Here is a 19909-nt window from a genome sequence, read left to right as displayed (position 1 = left end):
TCGATCTCGGCACCTACTTTATCGCGCAGCGAGAATGCTATAGGACGCGCTTTAAAAAAAACTGGTCTTACCCCTTCTTTAAGTGGTAGATTTATCTTATATTTATTAAAGGCCCCTAACTTGTCTGAAAACAATTTTGGGTACCGTTTTTGCAACTCTTCGATCGGAACATCACTTTGTACACAATAATTTACCGGTAACAGTTGTAAATTAAATAAGGAGATAAAATCCCTACCCAATAACGGGATTCTGAAACTTAACTCCGACAAACGTTTCTCTGCCGGATGATCCGCCGACAGCATGTTTCGTTTATAAGTTGTTCAGCGACAGAACCTTTCAACTACGAACGATTCGCCGACAGAACGATTTATTCATAAACGAATGTACGACAGAACCTTACCACTACGAACGTTTCGCCGACAGAACGATTCATTCATGAGTGAAAGGACGACAGAATCTTTCAACAAAGAAGGATTCGTCGATAAAGCTTATTTGGGCGTGGTTTGGCACTAGGTACTAGTGAACAAATCTAAAGTTTATATGGTACTAGATGGTACCCGCGACTTCGTCTGCGTACTTTTAATTTGAATATTAAGGATTATATAAAAGGAACGGTATAGCATGTGATTAAAAGAGAGTAAGTAGGTATATTTAAAAAAAAATAAAAAATATCTGTTTACAGTCGTTATAAAGTACCTATGTATTCCATTCTTATCTTATTTAGCCTATACGATCCCACTGCTGGGCAAAGGCCTCCCCTTGATTTTTCCACTCCTCTCGACTTTGTGCGATCTCCGGCCAATCCTTGCGATAAGCATTGAGGTCGTCACACCATCTTTTACGCGGTCTGCCTCGACTTCTAAGCCCGCCCTGAGGTATCCAGGTGAGGTATGAGGTGTATTCCATTGAGTGGCAGAAATTACCTAGGAATATTTATCGGTCCCTTATGTCCAAGACACTTACAGGGGTCAGCGTCACGTTGTGTACAAAAATATTTTAAAATGACCTAATTTAAAACTTTTTTGTACACAACGTTTGCTATTTTGTTATTATTTGTTAAAATGTAGAAATTGTTTGGACTCGACACTCGCGAGCAGGCCACGTATACACCACGTGCGCTCCCCCACCACAAGACAGCGCCGTTGACTGCCGCCACACTTCGGCGAATGTGCGCGACGACGAACGACGACCGACGGCAGTGGCGGCGATGCAGAGTATTCGTTAAAAGGAACTTTATCTACAAAAGCCAAATTTTTTTAACTTGATACACCCAAAACTACTAAATATCATGTTCCTAGGTTCAGTGGTTAATATTTTGTATACAAAAAGTTTGGCTTCGTAGTTCCCGTTCCGAATCCGTTCCGTTCCGTTCGAATTTCGGAAAATCCGTTTGTTGAAAAACTCTGCACATCCTAAGAGACCTACGTATCAAGTTTCATGGTTTTATCTTCAAAAATGACGAATACCCATACAAACATTCAACCCGTATTTCACCCCCATACTGGTAAAAATTTCAAAATGCTTGAACAAACGATTTTTTGTTTGTTATTTAGTGCCTAAACACAAAATTTAATATTTTTATCTTGAAAAATGACGAACCTCATAAAAAATTTCAACACCTATTTCATCCCCTCAAAGATCGAATTTTCAAAAACGCTTTAACAAATTGTTTTTTTATTTCTTATCAAGTTCCTAAATATAAAGTTTCGTGGTTTTATCCCCAAAAATGACGAACTCCCATACAAACTTTCAACCCTCATTTCACCCCCTCACTGGTCGAAATTTCAGCAACGCTAGAACAAATGTTTAATTATTTTTTATCAAGTGCTTAAATATAAAGTTTCATGGATTTATATTTTAAAATTAAAATATCCCATACAAACTTTCAACCCCTATTTCAATCTCTTCGTCCCTTCTTTTCGCAATAAAAGGTATCCTATTTTCTTTCTCAGGGTCTAAAGATTGTCTGTGCCAAATTTAATCAAAATCGGTTGAGAGGTTTAAGCGGGAAAGCGTAACAGACAGACAGACAGACAGAGTTACTTTCGCATTTATAATATTAGTAAGGATTATTTTCCCTCGTTAAATAGTAAACAAACTAAGTGTAGGTGTTATAATTTCGTTGACGAACTGATTACCTATCCGTTTCTTTGTCTAAAATGAGTATTACCTTATTACTATGATTGATTACTGAGCTTAAAGTTCGTATAAATGTCTATCGAATTACCTCCTCAAGTTTAAAGCGTAGCTAGTCATGTAGTACTATATTAATTATGTGGTGTAAGTAATTAGATTTTATCTGTATGTAATGTAACAGTCAGTTGAATAAAAAAACTTATACAAATCAGATCAATTAATTGGCGTAATGTGATTCTAGAAAGAGTTTTAATGTTAATAGATAGCTAGCTATAGCTATGTGTAGGTTCCTGTAGGAATGAGATATACCTGTTTAATAAAGACAGTTGCATCAAAATTTTATCATAAATTCCCTAAATTATGGCGCCTACCTACCCTCTAAGTTAGAAAAGTGATCAAATACTAACTTGAGGTCACTCAGTTTAAAAAAAAACATCGAAATCATTCCAGTAGCTATGGCGTCATGCGCTTCTTGACACGATCACGAAATCTAGATTTCCGCGGGAATGAGGTATTTTCCCGCCATAAAAAGTAGCCTGTGTCCGTGCCTAAGATCCTATCTTTAAATTAACCAAGTCTTATAAAATTCCGTTCAGACGTTAAGGCGTGAATGAGGCAAACTTTTAAAACAAACAATTAAAAATCACTAACTTAGTTTTCTGTCTACTGCCTACGCCTTAAGTACGATAGCATAAATATTAATAGGCCATATCCTTTTCTAGATTACTATCTATCAGCTAACTAAATTTCATCAAAATCCGTTGAGCCGTTTAGGCATGATAGACAAAACTCCCAGCAAAAACCATAAAAAAATCACTAACTCAATTCAGTTTTCTGCCTACTTCCTACCCCCTAAGTACGATGACGTGATCAATTTGACCGTACAACCGTTTGTAGATAACCAACTATTACCTTACTAAATTTCATTAAAATCCGTTCAGCCGTTTAGACGTGAAAGAGCAAAAGTCCCAACAAAAACGACTACAAATCACTAAATCAATTTAGTTATCTGCCAACTGCCTACCCCCTAAGAACGATGGCGTGATTATTTATAGCCTATGACCATTTCTAGGTTATCATCTATCACCATACCAAATTTCATCAAAATCCGTTGAGCCGTTTAGGCGTGAAAGAGTAACAGACAGACAGACAGACAGACAGACAGACAGACAGACAGACAGAGTTACTTTCGCATTTATAATATTAGTATGGATGAAAGCTTATGCTTTCCCTATGATTCTAGCAAAGTTCTATCAGATTCTGTCCCGGGGTTCTTTTATTACGGCCATGTTTGTCCTGGCTAAAAATGTGATAAAATACAGTGGGAGCTAAAATCGACTCAAGATTTGTTGCTGGATAACTAAGTCTACATAAATAATTATGTATCATATTGTATATCATTTTAAAGAGGATCTTTTCCAGAATCCGAAACATAAAAAAAAACAAAAAAGTCTTTATGTAAGCGAATTATAGTCAATTTGCATCTGCAGCGCCATTGTTTCTCGGTAGCTAAGTTCAAGTTTCATGCCTTTTACCCCTTCCAAAAGTATCTTACCGATTTTTTTATATTGCTTCCGGAATTTGATCTGAGTGATAATAACAAGAAAAATAAATAGACACCTCTCCGATAGAGACCGCCTAAGCTATTGCCTATTGCAAGAAATCGTCATCATTAGCAAGTCATTACGGTATTGCATATTATAAGCTTATCAGCAACTTGGAACTTGGTCCAAGAACCTCCACTGGTGAGACTTGCATGTAATGACAGCTTATACTTGTCCTATGATTCTGGCAAAGTTCTATCAAACTCTGTCCTAGGGTTTTTTTACGGCCATGTTTGTCCTGAGTGTACAGTAGTGGACTGCAAAATCACCTCAGGATTTGTTGTCGAAAAACTATTTAACTAAGTCTATATACATAATTATATATCATAATGTATATCAATTTTAAAGGGGAATGTTATCAGAATCAGAAACACAAATAAAAAAAATGCATTAAGTATGTAAACGACTTTTAGCCAACTCACGTCCGTAGCACCATTTTTCTCAGCAGCTACGTACGAGTTTCGCGCCTTCCAACCTTTCCAAAGAAGCCCAATCATTTTTTCCTTCTTCTGATATTGCATTCTTAACCTGACAAGTAACAACAACAAGAAATAAAATAGATACCATTCCGATAGAGGCCGCGTAAGCTATGGACCTATTGCAAGATAACGTACTCAAAGGCTAGTCATTATAATCCAACAGACGTATCATGACTTAGTTAAATAGTTTTTCGACAACAAATCCTGAGGTGATTTTGCAGTCCACTACTATACACTCAGGACAAACATGGCCGTAAAAAAACCCTAGGACAGAGTTTGATAGAACTTTGCCAGAATCATAGGACAAGTATAAGCTGTCATTACATGCAAGTCTCACCAGTGGAGGTTCTTGGACCAAGTTCCAAGTTGCTGATAAGCTTATATCCAATACCGTAATGACTTGCTAATGATGACGATTTCTTGCAATAGGCAATAGCTTAGCCGGTCTCTATCGAAGAGGTGTCTATTTATTTTTCTTGTTATTATCACTCAGATCAAATTCCGGAAGCAATATAAAAAAAAATCGGTAAGATACTTTTGGAAGGGGTAAAGGGCATGAAACTTGAACTTAGCTACCGATAAACAATGGCGCTGCAGATATAAATTGACTATAATTCGCTTACAAAAAGATTTTTTTTGTTTTTTTTTTATGTTTCGGATTCTGGAAAAGATCCTCTTTAAAATGATATACAATATGATACATAATTATTTATGTAGACTTAGTTATCCAGCAACAAATCTTGAGTCGATTTTAGCTCCCACTGTATTTTATCACATTTTTAGCCAGGACAAACATGGCCATAAAAAAAGAACCCCGGGACAGAATCTGATAGAACTTTGCCAGAATCATAGGGAAAGCATAAGCTTTCATTACATATAAGTCTCATCAGTGGAGGTTCTTGGACCAGATTCGCCCATTCTCCTTTCATCAAAATCCGTTGAGCCGTTTAGGCGTGAAAGAGTAACAGACAGACAGACAGACAGACAGACAGAGTTACTTTCGCATTTATAATATTAGTATGGATAATAATTCCGCCGCCCTTTTGTGTTTTTCTGAGCTTTGTATGCATTGTATACCCTTCCAAGCTGTATAGTTGGCTTAACATCTCAGTTATATTGGCTTCAGTCAACACAATTACATCAATTTGCTTTTTAGATTCACTTATTAATAGTTCTAGTTTGCAAAAATTCTTGATCGTAGACCTTATATTGACATGAATAATTAACAAATCGTGATGAGAGCTACAACTACCTACGCATTTATCAAAGTGATTTATATCAATACAATCATACAATTCAATTACATTGTCCTGTAAACTGTCCATAATTTTAAAAGAAAGAGTTAAATATATGTGAGAAAGAGTTAAATATCCTCTAATGCGGCAGGGTATGACAAAATTTCAATGAAAATGATTAAAATGACATTACCGTATTCGTTGACTGCAATTGTTAAAATTATAAATAAATCACTTCAAGATGGTCAATTCCCTAATGACTGGAAAACAGCTTTAATTAAACCGATTCCTAAAAAATCTACTGTTGAAACTGTTGCAGATTTAAGACCAATCGGTTTATTACCAGCTTTATCAAAAATTTTAGAAAAGGTTGTAAACATAAGATTAACTAAGTTTCTTGAGCGTAACCATGTTATACCTGAACAACAGTCCGGTTTCCGCAAGCAGCACAGTGCCACAACGACTTTATTGAGTGTTATAGATGACATCTTAACAGCATCAAACAATAACCAAGCCAGTTTACTCGTTTTACTGGACTACAGTCGCGCATTTGACTGTTTGAACAGGAACACTCTCCTGAGTAAGTTACAATACTATGGTTGTGATAGTACAACTTGTGCTTGGTTTAAAAGCTACTTTGAGAGGCGAACACAGATAGTTGAATGCGTGAACCAATCTGGAAAAATGGTACAATCGTATCCTTTAGAGGTAACTCGAGGTGTTGTACAGGGTTCGATTCTTGGACCAACTCTGTACTCAATATACACCTCTGACTTTTTAAGTTGCATCAAATTCGGAACGGCTCATATGTATGCTGACGACACGCAAATGGTTGCGCATGTAGACATTGATGGTAATAAAGTTAGGGAGGCTGTAGATTTGCTGAATAGAGATTTACTTTCGGTGGCACAGTGGTCTAAATGTAATGATCTTATACTAAATGCAAGTAAACGCTCTTATATTATCCTGGGTACGCGACATCAGGTTGAGTTTGTTAGAGGGGTTTGTCCTCCTATATTAGTAAATAAACAACCAATCGGAGAATCCAATGTTGTGCGCAATTTGGGCCTGTTAATAGATAATCATCTAAATTTCAAAAAGCATATAGATTCTAAGGTAGGTAAATGTTACTCGGCCCTTAAGCAATTATATAAATTGAGACCCTTTTTGAGTACAGCTGTAAGACAGAGATTAATTGATGCTCTAGTTCTATCTCACCTAGACTATTTGGATATTGTCTATGGACCTTGTCTACAAAAACAAACTATGAATAAAATTCAACGTATCCAGAATTCCTGCATTCGATTTTGCCATACAGTACCGCCCCGCTCGCATATAACTCCATTTTTAAATACCTATAACATATTAAATATGTCATGTAGGCGTACTTTGAAAATTAATACCTTCACTTTTTCCGTCAGAAAATCCTCCGTACCTATATACTTAGCAAAAAAGCTGGTCTGGAATGATAGATTGGAGAATAACACTCGGTCTAGATCGATGCGCTATCCAATATTGCACGTTTCTCCGAATCCACGGTTGGTATTTTTTAGGGGAAGTTTTCGCTTTGCAGCTTCAAAGTGCTGGAATGACCTTCCTCCTCCGCTAAAAACTATGAAGTCACTCCATTCTTTTAAAATAAGGTGTAAACAGTGGCTACTGGAGGTTCAAAAAACCTCAAGCAATTGGAAATAACAACCTGATTTCCCCGAAAAGTACTTTCATTTATTCCTCGCTAGTTGGTCGACCAAATTGCAGCATGGTTTATATTTATGTTTCTGTCTAAATTTTATTATTTTTGTTGTTTTGGTAAAATGTTCTCGCGGCGTCCAGTGTAGCGACTCAGTTGGTTACACAGGGGGTGACTGAAAAGCAGCAGCAATGCTGAGGCTCCTCCTTTTCGGCCACAACTGATAATGTGTTACATGTAATTAGGTTTAAGCAATTTTGTAAAATATTTGTGGTTGAATAAACTTCTTTTATTATTATTATTATTATTATTAGTTTACCGTGACGGTGAACTTTAGTCCCATTCGTAAGAGGACAAATATTATTTAGGTTCAACGAATGTTTCTGTTTAATAAATTTCATCACACATGTGTACTCCGGAGCCGTCTGTCATGTAATAAAGTCTGTAGTAAAATGAATTCTTCGAGGGCTGCTGACCTACGTATAAAGGTTAAAAATGATTCCAGAACGAAACATCAAAATAAAAAATTCAAAATAAACACAGGTGTGTAGATCTTCAATTGCTAGACTGTCGAATCAGATTGCCCGTTAAAAATTGTAAGTGATCGCCATCAGTCTAGATACGGAACAGTCGGAATAGCCTCGACATATCTATTTACCTCAACGCTCTAGCAAGGCTGGAGCAATCGGCTCAGGTTATGTCAAAGTATAGTAAGTAGATCTGGAAGGTATTTGCGATCGAATCATTGACTGGAATTATAAATATATTGGTTTTCTGTATGAAGTGATATAGGTATGTATCAAAATAATTATTGGGAATTTTAAATCGCTTGGAGCTCTGTTGATCGAACGGCGCGCGGGGCGGCGCCGTGAGGTCAATGGAGCGAAAAGTGATTTAGAATTCCCAATAATAACCTACTTCTATGCATGACTTTATATATGTTAGAGTACGAATATTATACTCTGATCCCAAGGTAATAGTGACCTTTGTGGAGGACGCATAGCGCCAGTTAAACAATGGTTCACTGTCACGGGTTACTTTTATTGGATGTTCTCTGTACGGAGTTCGACACAAGAATGGTACAACTCGTGCGGCTCGCCGTCTTATAAGGGTTGTCCCCACTACCGTACCTTGCACGTGTGTCGTAAACAAGTGCAGGTGTTGTTTGTTTGCTAGCCGCACGTGTTGTTTACAGTTAACATAATATTTAGATTTTCAATATTTCGCTGTCGCGCTATCACGGCCATACTGATACGCAGCTCGTGCTCTGAGCTTGCGTTTATTCTGAAACAAGGGTATCTTTTAGTTCACTGTAGTAGCATATTCAATTTGTAACTAAGTATTTGTGCTGTTAAGTCAGTTGTTGTAAGTCTATATCGGTGCATCGACAGGAGCTTACAATTGGCAAATTCAATAATAATCGTTTCAATCTTTAAATTGCATTGTTACGCCCAGTTGTAAGTCTATATCGTTCCATCGATACGATCCCACAAATTAAAAAATAATAGTTTCCTAGTCCGTTATTTGTTCAAAGATCGGATTAAAATGGGTGAAGATGTTAATCAACCAAATAGTTTTTACTTTTCGCCAGACTCAGTGGCTTAAATTTTATAAGCTTGTTCTGGTTGAAAGTTCAGTTGACAAACTCAGCGGCCAAAAGTATAGCTTGTTTCAACAACATCACGGTGAAAAGGAAGTTTGCCAAACTCAAAGGTTTTAGTTGTTAGAATTGACATTCATTCCAGTCTTAGAAATATTTGATGAACTATGAGGCTATTTTATGGCTTGTTTTTTATATATGTGTTGGTTGTTGCTTCTGGTGATTTTACTTTTCGCCAGACTCAGAGGCTTAAATTGTTATAAGCTTGTTCTATGAAGGTTCAGTTGACAAACTCAGCGGCCGAAAATATAGCTTGTTTCAACAACATCATGGTGAAAGGGACGTTTGCCAAACTCAGAGGCTTTAGTTGCTTGGATTAGCAGCAGTTCCAGTCTCAGGAATATTCGATGAACTCAGAGGCTATTTTGTGGCTTGTTTTGACAAGTGACCTTTACAACCATTTTTTTTTATTTCTTGTAAACTGCTATCACGGATCATTCTAAATTCAGGTTTGGTATTAATTTGAGATGTTCATGAGCTATTGTAGTATTTTTTTTGGCCAGGACAAAGACTTTGTATTTCGTATCGATCATTGCCAATAATTTTTACAATTTGATATGGCCTTAAATATTTAGGACCTAGCTTGTTATTAGACCATTGGGTATGTTTACAAAGCACAAAGTCTCCTGGATGTAATAATTTTACTTTAGCACATTTGGAATCGAAACGTTTCTTGCTTTCTGAAGATTGTTCGGTCATTCTGATAAATCTATTAAAAGAAATGGCGGTTATCGGCAATCGAGCGCCAGCTTAGTATACAATATGCTGCCACGAAGTCACCACCACACGGTACACACGCGGCACGGCTGCCACTCTCAGACTGTGCCATGCTGTAACGCCTTCGCCGTTTGTCATTTACTCGTCGTCATGCAGCAGTGGTCACATGAAACAAAATAACTAGGTGTATTATCACATTCACATAACTCTTTTAATCGGTTTATAAAGATTATTTTATTAATGACGGTAGATTACAAATCACGTTGTAATTTAACGAAAGTTCATTTCTTTATTGCTTGGAGTGAGAAAATACAGCTTAAACCACGCAGCGTTAGCGTGTCTGCACCAATTCAAAACATTTTTAGACCAAAATACCAAGATTTGACGATGATGAAAACCGATTTGAAAACGCGGTTTGAATTATGATTGACACGTATTGCGGGAATATGTCTCGTCAATTTTGTTTTAAAATAAAGAGAAATAGTACTTTCCAAGTTAATTTGAAATCAATTTCCTCATTATTAAAAACTAGCTTTTGCCCGCGACTTCGTCCGCGTGGCGTGTTATATAAGAGAGAGATCTTCGTGGGTGTGGGAGTGCATATCAAATTTCAAGCATCTAACTTATGCAGTTTAGATTTTTTCATACATTTTTTTTTTCCCAATAACTCCCATTTTTCAAAATACAGCCAAAAATAAACTTTATATTTACTAAGGTATGCATGCATGCTAGATTGAATCAATTGATTGAATTGATTTTTTTTTTAATTGATTGTTCATTGAGTTTTAATTTTAATACACACTTCCTCTCTTCCCTTCAACGTTGCTGTGCCCTACAGGGTCCATGTTTTAGTTCCTATGCCTATGTAACACCCCATTGTACTACATGGAATGCAATAAATAATTTAATTGAATTGAATTGAAAACATCTATCTTACGCGGTTTCGATTTTTTCATACAAATGTTTTTTTCCCGCTAACTCCCGTTTCCGTGGGAATTTTGCAATATCCTGTTGCAACTAAGGTTTAAGTTAACTAAAGTACCTGCATGCCAAATTTCAAGCGTCTAACTTAAGCGGTTTAGATTTTTCATACAAAAGGATTTTCCCGCTAATTTCCGTTCCCGTGGGAATTCCGGGAATTCCTTTCTTAGTGCACCTCTACGGTACCTAAGCTATGTCCCTTCCAAATTTCAAATGCCTACATTTAGCCGTTCAGGCTATGCGTTGATATGTCAGTCACTGAGTCAGTCAGTTTCTCCTTTTATTTAGATTTGATTTTTTCATACAAATGTTTTTTCCCGTTAACTACCGTTCCCGTGGGAATTTTGTAATATCCTGTTGCAACTAATCTTTAAGTTTACTAAAGTACCTGCATGCCAAATTTCAAACGTCTAACTTGAGTGGTTTAGATTTTTCATACAAAAGGATTTTCCCGCTAATTCCCGTTCCCGTGGGAATTTCGGGAATTCCTTTCTTAGTACACCTCTACGGTGTCTAAGGTACCTGCGTGCCAAATTTTAAACATCTTACTTGAATGGTTTAGATTTTTCATACAAAAGGATTTTCCCGTTAATTCCCGTTCCCGTGGGAATTTCGGGAATTCCTTTCTTAGTGCACCTCCACGGTACCTAAGGTACCTGCATGACAAATTTCAAACGTCTAACTTGAATGGTTTAGATTTTTCATACAAAAGGATTTTCCCGCTAATTCCCGTTCTCGTGAGAATTTCGGGAATTCCTTTCTTAGTGCACCTCCACGGTACCTAAGGTATCTGCATGCTAAATTTCAAATGTCTAACTTGAGTGGTTTAGATTTTTCATACAAAAGGTATTTCCCGCTAATTCCCGTTCCCGTGAGAATTTTGGGAATTCCTTTCTTAGTGCACCTCTACGGTACCTATGGTACCTGCATGCCAAATTTCAAACGTCTAACTTGAGTGGTTTAGATTTTTCATACAAAAGGATTTTCCCGCTAATTCCCGTTCCCGTGGGAATTTCGGGAATTCCTTTCTTAGTACACCTCTACGGTATCTAAGGTACCTGCATGACAAATTTCAAACATCTAACTTGAATGGTTTAGATTTTTCATACAAAAATATTTTTCCGCTAATTCCCGTTCCCGTGGGAATTTCGGGAATTCCTTTCTTAGTGCACCTCTACGTTATCTAAGGTACCTGCATGCCAAATTTCAAAAGTCTTACTTGAGTGGTTTAGATTTTTCATACAAAAGGATTTTCCCGCTAATTCCCATTCCCGTAGGAATTTCGGGAATTCCTTTCTTAGTGCACCTCTACGGTATCTAAGGTACCTGCATGCCAAATTTCAAACGTCTAACTTGAGTGGTTTAGATTTTTCATACAAAAGGATTTCCCTTCACTACTCTGCTCCTATTGATTGTAGCGTGATGAAAAGTATACTATGACCTGTCCAGGAGTGTGAAGAATAATTGTACCAAGTTTCATTAAAATCCGTCCAGTAGTTTTTGTTTCTATAAGGAACATACAGACAGACAGACAGACAGACAGACAGACAAAAATTTTACTGATTGCATTTTTGGCATCAGTATCGATCACTTATCACCCCCTGATAGTTATTTTGAAAAAATATTTAATGTACAGAATTGACCTCTCTACAGATTTATTATTAAAAATTAAAATACACCCAGCAATGAAGTCAATAACAATAAAGTTCCAGTATGAAAACGACTCACCGTAACAACAGTATTCAAATGCAGGTAGGCACCATTATCCTCGATCCTGACAGTAGATAGACATTGTGATGAATATGCCACGGCTCAAGTCCAGGTCCAATTTTTATATTCAGGTCCAATTCCAAGTTTAGCCTTAGTTTTAATTAATTAAACACCTGACTCCATCCACGATTATTATCTTATCAGGATAATACGAGTATTTGAAACTTAGTTTCATCCTTTGTGGCCGTCTTTTTCAATATAATGGGTGGGCAGCAGGACGATCCTCTACTTCTGATGTTAGAGTACGAATATTATACTCTGATCCCAAGGTAACAGTGACCTTTGTGGAGGACGCATAGCGCCAGTTAAACAATGGTTCACTGTCACGGGTTACTTTTATTGGATGTTCTCTGTACGGAGTTCGACACAAGAATGGTACAACTCGTGCGGCTCGCCGTCTTATAAGGGTTGTCCCCACTACCGTACCTTGCACGTGTGTCGTAACCAAGTGCAGGTGTTGTTTGTTTGCTAGCCGCACGTGTTGTTTACAGTTAACATAATATTTAGATTTTCAATATTTCGCTGTCGCGCTATCATATATTTCATAACGTCTCTTCGTAGACCTTTCCAGTAAAAGTTATTTTCTATACGTTTTACTGTTCCTTCTATCCCTAAATGACCAGCTGTTTTGGCATCGTGAAAGGATTCCAATAATTTATGTATTTCTTGTTTCGGTACTACGAGTTTCGCATTGTCATCCTCTTGATCTGGAGTAAATCTATACAAAACTCTATTGTGCAGAAGATATCCTCGTTTAGACCATTGTATATAATTTTCTGATTCTATCTTATCTTCCAAAGCTTTAATTATGATTTGCAATTCTTCATCGTTAGATTGTTCATTTCGTATGTTATGTTCGTTTTGTTTTGGGAAGTCGATTTGTACTGTGCAAATGTCACATGTATCTGCGTTATGTTCATTGTCATCACACGAAGGTCTTGAAAGAGTATCTGCTAAAACATTTGTTTTCCCTGGACAATATTTAATTTCTAAATTGTAAGGCTGGAGTTGCAGAGCCCATCTGGCTAATCTTCCAGTCGGTGATTTCAAGTTGAGTAACCATTTCAGTGATTGATGGTCAGTAATTGTTAGGAATTTAGAACCTTCGATATAACCTCTAAATTTTGTTATTGCCTAAACGATTGCTAGTGCTTCTTTCTCAGTTACTGTATAATTCCTTTCAGCTGGAGATAACAGGCGACTTGCGTATTCAATAGGATGCTCTTGGTCGCCCTCCCCCTGCAGTAAAGCTGCACCGATCGCATAATTACTTGCATCTGTTTTAATAATAAAAGGCAAACTGAAATCCGCTTGTTTCAGAATTGGAGCTGATGTTAAGGTTTTTCTCAGTGTTTGGTATGCCTCTCTTTGTTCGTTTTCCCATTGCCATTTTGTTTGTTTCTTTGTAAAGTGGGTCAGAGGTCGTGCTATGTCAGCAAAATTTTCAATAAATCGTCGATACCATGAAGCAGTTTGGAGAAATGAAATTAATTGTTTCAAGTTTTTAGGCTCAGGTCTGTTCAATATTGCTGTGATTTTTTCTTCATCTGTTTCAATATCTTCGGGAACCCAAATATTTTATTTTAGAGCACCCAAATATGCATTTTTCTCTGTTTGCTCGTAGCTTAAATAGTTTTAATTTCTCAAATACTTCTTTGAGATCTTGTAAATGTTGTTCAAAAGTATTTGACCGTATTATCAAGTCATCCAAATATGAAAAAACGCACTGCGCTTTTAATTATGTATGAACTTATCCATTAAACGTTGAAATGTAGCAGGTGCATTTCTTAGTCCGAAGGGCATGCGTAAGAATTGATACATGCCAAAGGGTGTAATAAACGCGGTTTTTATTTGATCGTCTGGGTGTACCTGGATCTGCCAAAAACCGGAATGAAGGTCTATTGTAGACATAAAAGGCATAGCTCTTGCTTGATGTAGTAAATCATCTATACGTGGTAACGGGTATCGATCTGGTACCGTTATTTCGTTGAGTTTACGGAAATCAATGCATATTCTGACGTCACCGTTTGCCTTGGGCACCAAAATAACAGGTGAACACCATGGTGAGTCACACTCTTCTATAATATTGTTATCTATCATTTCATCTAACTTAATTCTCAATTGTTGTTGCCTCGTTGGTGACAGTCTATATGGTTTGACTGCTATTGGACTTTTATTCCCCGTGTCAATTCTATGTTCCATATAAGTTGTTGGGGGACCGTTAGGTAAAAATCTGTCCACATAGCTCAATAATAAGTTATTTAATTGCTCTTTTTCGCAATTAGAAAGAGAATGGCCAACCTAATGAGAGGTTGCAAGGGAATATTCAAAGAATACAACTGAATAGGATTTATTGGTAAATAATCAATTCGTGGATCGACCCGAGAATTATCATCCGCGGGTTCGCGAGGACGAGTTGGATACAGAGGTGTATGAACCTCTTTTAGTTGCCAACGAGGTCTCTTTGTTGGGGATGCGCCTTTGTCGTCTTCCTTAGGCGGTGAAGGAGTAGCAGGCAGTGGAGACAGCATCCTTAGATCCCTAGCCCAGTCAAGGAATTTTGAGAGTCCCTCGTTTTCCGATGTCGGGTTGGCAAAATCTATTTTCTTGATTGCCTTCACAATTGGTATCTTGGTGTTCCGAATTTGTGAGAAGTAAAACACATCATTTGGTTTATCTATAAAGTTCCACACTCGTTGTGGTAGGTTAAGTTGGATCCCTGCTGCTTCCAGGAAATCAATTCCAAGTAGTGTACGGTTATCATTTGCTTCCGGCATAATTGTGAATGAAATAGGTAAAGTTCTATTTCCTAGAGTAATTTGAACCGTAGTCGATAACAGTTTTTGATTTTTAATAGAACCATCCGCCAAACTAATGTCAGCTCTTCTTTCATAGAAGTAGGTTTCATTTTTCTTTAATACCTCATACAGCTGCAGACTAGCAATACTTGTGCGAGCCGCTGTGTCTATGTAAGCGTAACCCGGTTCACCTTTGATGTTTATTTCGATTGTAGGTATCTTAATGTGATCTTCCAAAGTCGTTTCGATTTTGTAAAAAGACACAGGTTTTGGTGGAGAGTCTTTGGACTTGCACGTTGGGCAGTTGCTACGAAAAACACCCGGTGCTCCACATCCATAACAGTTTATGACCGGTTTTAACTCTCTTGCTGTCAAATCCGATTGACGTTTGCGGCAGTTTTCCAGTACATGTCCCTTCTTGGAGCAATATGCGCAACGTTTATTCCCTCTTGTAGGTGGAGGTGGTGGCGGCATATTACTTGATGAGGGTAGTATCTCGTCGTTTTTAGCCAGGCTCTCTTGGTGACGGGCTTTATCTAACAACTGTTGAAAAGTTTTAACATCTGTTCGTGCAATTACTTTTTTCAGGTCGCTTCGTAACAAACCGTAAACAAAATCTAACTCTTCTTCCTCCTTATGGCGTTTTGGTGGTAGTAGGCCAAGAAGTGCCCTTTTTTGGCATAAAAACTCATCAATGGTCTCATTTTTACCTTGGGTAGTCGCAAAGAGTTCTATGTAGATGTCATGAGGTTGTCGTTTAGGAGCAAAGGCGGACTTCAACCCTTGTAGTGCCGCAGACCAAGTCTTGATATCCGAGCGAACACCTTGCCACCATTTCGTTGCCTCACCTTTAAGGAGCATGGGTAATCCGATTAAGGCTTCGTCATCGGTCATCTTCTCCACATCTTTAAATATGCAAATAGCGTCGACGAATTGTTCCACCTTAATATGGTCGTCGCGTTCTCCATAAAACAGCGAGGAGCAACGCGTAAAATTTTTATTCGACATAGCAGATGTTGTCGGTACTCTGTTTAGCAACATAATGAATTGTTCTTGTGTCAACTGAATGATATTGTTATTATGTTCTTCTACCTTCAATTCTTTTTCTTGTTCCTTTTCTACACTTTTACTCATATTGTGACGTGTGAGGGTAGTTGTATTTTTTAGTAGGTTTTTGTCGTTGGGCGCCAATGTAAAGGTAGGTGGATTCATAAAACGCCAATTGACAGTTAGTGTTTATATTGCAGACAGTAATACTGACAAATCATACAAGTGTTCCTGAAAATGAGCATCCCTAGCTGGAGGTTACAGGACGGACTGCCTATAGCTATCGCGAACCTGGCCTCAACTTAGGTCTTTAAGTGGACTGCCTATAGCTATCGCACTTGTCAACCTTCGACCGATCCGTAGGACTGCTATGCTATCGCAACGGAGGCCGTTAGCTAACTGAGAGAAGCAGCAGCAGTTTGTCGTCACGTCGCGGGCCCAGCCCGCGACGGGGGGACACCTTCGGGGCAGTGCCCCCTTGGTGTTGGCGCTTTCGCCGCCCGCGAATACGGGCGGGGCACGGGGTCGGGCTACGGCGGGCGAGATTCGCCCCTCCGTAAGCCCTGAGTCAAATCCGGTGGTGCCGCCGGCGAGTCTGCCCACCAGGTGGGACCCTGTTCAGGGAGGCCCAGTGAGCGGCTCTAGCTAGGCGGCACATGTCTTCTTCCGAGGTGTGGGCCGGCGAGCTCAGGTCCGAGGGTTCGGACCGGCTCAAGCCGGCGGAGGTCGTATTGTCAATCCGGTGAGCCGCCGACGAGGTCGGAGCCGTCAACAGTGACGGCTGCCCTCAAGCCGGCGGACTGGGTCACTCCAGTGCTGGAATCGCATCCTCGTCGAGCTCCTCCACCTCTACTAGCTCTCGAGGATACGGTTTCCAGTCGAGTGGGCGCGCGTGGTATGGAGCCAGATTCCGTAGGTGCACGAAATCTGACTCGTCCGCGCGCGCGAACATCTTGGTCGAGAGCTTGGAGATGAACTCATCCAAGGTCTCGACTTTAAGGTCCCTCCGAATGACCTCGTTGCGGACGAATCTCGGCGCGTCCGCGATGGTACGCAACGCCTTGGACTGCTGGGCCCGCAGTCTTTGGCGATTGGTCTCTGAGACCAATGCGTACCACGCGAGGGCGGCATAGGTAAGCCGTGACCTAATGTACGCCTTATACACGCCGAGCTTCATGCGCAGCGGGAGGTTCGAGCGAAGAATGGGCCGGAGCAGAGCAGTGGCAGCCCCTGCCTGTCCGACCACATTCTTCGCGTGCTGGGCCATGGTGAGGTGTCGGTCTATGGTCACGCCCAGGTATTTAGCCTGGTTGGACCACCCAATTTCCTCCCCATGCAGCGTCAGATTCGGGGGATCCAGCCGACCACGCCCCACGGTGATCGCTTGGGTTTTACCCACGTTCACCGACAATCTCCACTTTGCCAGCCAGGCAGGGAGGGCATCCAGTGTACGCTGCATCTTCTTCGCGGCGTGCCCGAGATTCAAGGACGTCGAGAAGAAGGCAGCGTCGTCGGCGTATAACGCCAACTTGGAGCCTCCCTCCACAGGGATGTCATCTGTGTACCTGGAGTAGCAAACCGGAGAATCAAATCAAATTAAATATACTTTGTTGCACACAACATACAAAACAAATTCACACAGATGAAGATAGATACAGTACAATCTGGCGGCCTTATTGTTAAGCAGCAATTTCTTCCAGGCAACCAGTGGATAGGAAACATTATTACAATTTGGTGCGGGACAGTGCAACATATAGTATAAAATAATAAATACTGGTTGGGCGGGTGTAAAAACAAAATATTAATGGACTGTATATGCGGTTACGATAAATTCGAAATTCAACTGGTATGTCACGCTGGTGGACTAGGGCAAACTGCTGCGGATATGGAACAAATGAAATACAGTTTGCAAGGGTAAGGAAAGGCACAGTACCTGGTGGCGGCGCGTCTGACCTCAGCCGGCGGGTTCATAAAACACTGATTGATGATAATACACTTCGATAAAGCACACAAACAACACAGTTCGGCGAGGTAAACCTTATAACAGCGAATTTGTCGAATTAATCACCAGGACATGTCCTTTTACGCGAAATTTTAGTTTTATTTTTACCAGCGCGTGCGTGTTGACAAGGGATTTTTCGCCATCTTCTTTTTCTTTACTAGCGCCTCCAAGCGACGAAACGCGGAACTATCGCGTTATCTTCCTTCTCGTTCGCGCAGAGACGATAGGTATGTGTGGGAAAAGGATGGGAACAGGAAGTGGCGCGAACATACCAATCAAATTTCAAACATATAATAATTATGGCGCAACCATTCCCCCCCGGCTTGAAGGGTTCCCTTCAAAAAAAAAAAATATGAAGCTAAACCAAATAAACTAAACTAACCTTAACCTAAACGCGAAACCGAAGCTATAACTACTGATTAGGTAAGGGGCAAAGACGTACCACTGGGCGTAAATACGAACTCGTAGCAGTCTTGACACGAACGACACGCGTTATATTGTCATTACCGGGAAATACCTCTTGAACAATACCAAGAGGCCAGTGAAGCGGAGGAGAATTCTCAGTGGTAAGTATCACGACGGTACCAACAGTAATCGGATTAACTAGAGTATTCCACTTTTCGCGGGACTGCAACGTATGCAGGTAATCCGTTCTCCAACGTTTCCAAAACGATTGAACAAGTTTATCTAACAACTCGTGGCGCGACAGAAGCTGAAGTCTATCTTCATCGATAGCGTTCGCGGGCACGTATTTTAGAGGAGTAAGATTTAAAAAGTGGGCCGGAGTTAACGCGATCGGCTCTGAGGGGTCGCTAGAGAGCATTCGACATAGAGGACGCGTATTCATCACCGCCTCAACTTGCGTGAGAACAGTGGTTAACTCTTCGAAAGACAAAACCTGTTCACCGACGACACGGAACAAGTGCGTTTTGAGACTTTTTATATTAGCCTCCCAATTTCCCCCAAAATGGCTCGCTGCCGGAATATTAAGCGACCAAGTAATACGATTTTCGGCCAAAACATGAGCGAATTCAGCGTTAAAAATTTTAGAACCTAATAATCCGTGAAGTTCCGAGATTATGCGTTTGGCACCCACGTAATTAGTACCGTTATCAGAATACATTCGACTTACGGGTCCGCGACGAGATAAAAAGCGTTTGAACGCTGACATAAAACTAGCGGTGCTCAAATCACCAGCCAGCTCGATGTGCACGGCACGAGTTGTCATGCACACGAAAAGGCACACGTAAGCCTTTGTGGATCGAATTCCACGTCCACGCGAAACAGTGACCTTGAAAGGACCTGCGTAGTCAGTACCCGTATGTACGAAAGGTTTAGCGGATTGAAGGACACGACAAGATTTGTGATCGGACATTTCCGGGAAAGTAAGTTTAGGACGAAGTCGAAAACAAGGGATACATTTATGCACCCTGTTAAGTATCAAATTACGTGCAGATAATATCCAATAGTTTTGGCGTAAAATCGACATAAGCAAATCTGGACCTGCGTGGCAATTCACCTTGTGATGATAGTCAACCAACAAATTAAGAATGTAATCCCTTTTCGGGAGAACAATCGGGTGTTTCTGATCAAAACTCAAATCTGAATATATCAGACGACCACCGACTCGAATCAAACCTTCGTGCAAGAACGGCTTGAGGCGTTGAAAAGTGCGAGAGCAGGGTTTGCCAGCTCGCAGGTTGGCGATTTCATTCGAGAAATGTAAAGCCTGTAGTTCACGAAGAACTAGATGTTCAGCAAAATTCAAATCTGCGGCGGACACGTATTCA

General features: G+C 39.8%; 1 protein-coding gene across 1 annotated transcript; it reads right to left on the bottom strand.

Annotated features, from left to right (window-relative positions):
- Positions 1-13406: 13406 nt before the first annotated feature.
- Positions 13407-16204, bottom strand: LOC126381132 (uncharacterized). The gene is made up of 3 exons (XM_050030662.1): positions 15220-16204; positions 14728-14949; positions 13407-13522 (listed from the first exon to the last, which is right to left on the bottom strand). Exons 1-3 carry the CDS (start codon positions 16202-16204, stop codon positions 13407-13409), a joined length of 1323 nt encoding a protein of 440 aa, XP_049886619.1.
- Between the last annotated feature and the right edge of the window lie 3705 nt (positions 16205-19909).

The sequence above is a fragment of the Pectinophora gossypiella genome, unplaced genomic scaffold (assembly GCF_024362695.1).
Source record: "Pectinophora gossypiella unplaced genomic scaffold, ilPecGoss1.1 Pgos_37, whole genome shotgun sequence".
Classification (NCBI taxonomy): Eukaryota; Metazoa; Arthropoda; class Insecta; order Lepidoptera; family Gelechiidae; genus Pectinophora; species Pectinophora gossypiella.
This window is presented reverse-complemented; position numbering and strand designations above follow the sequence as displayed.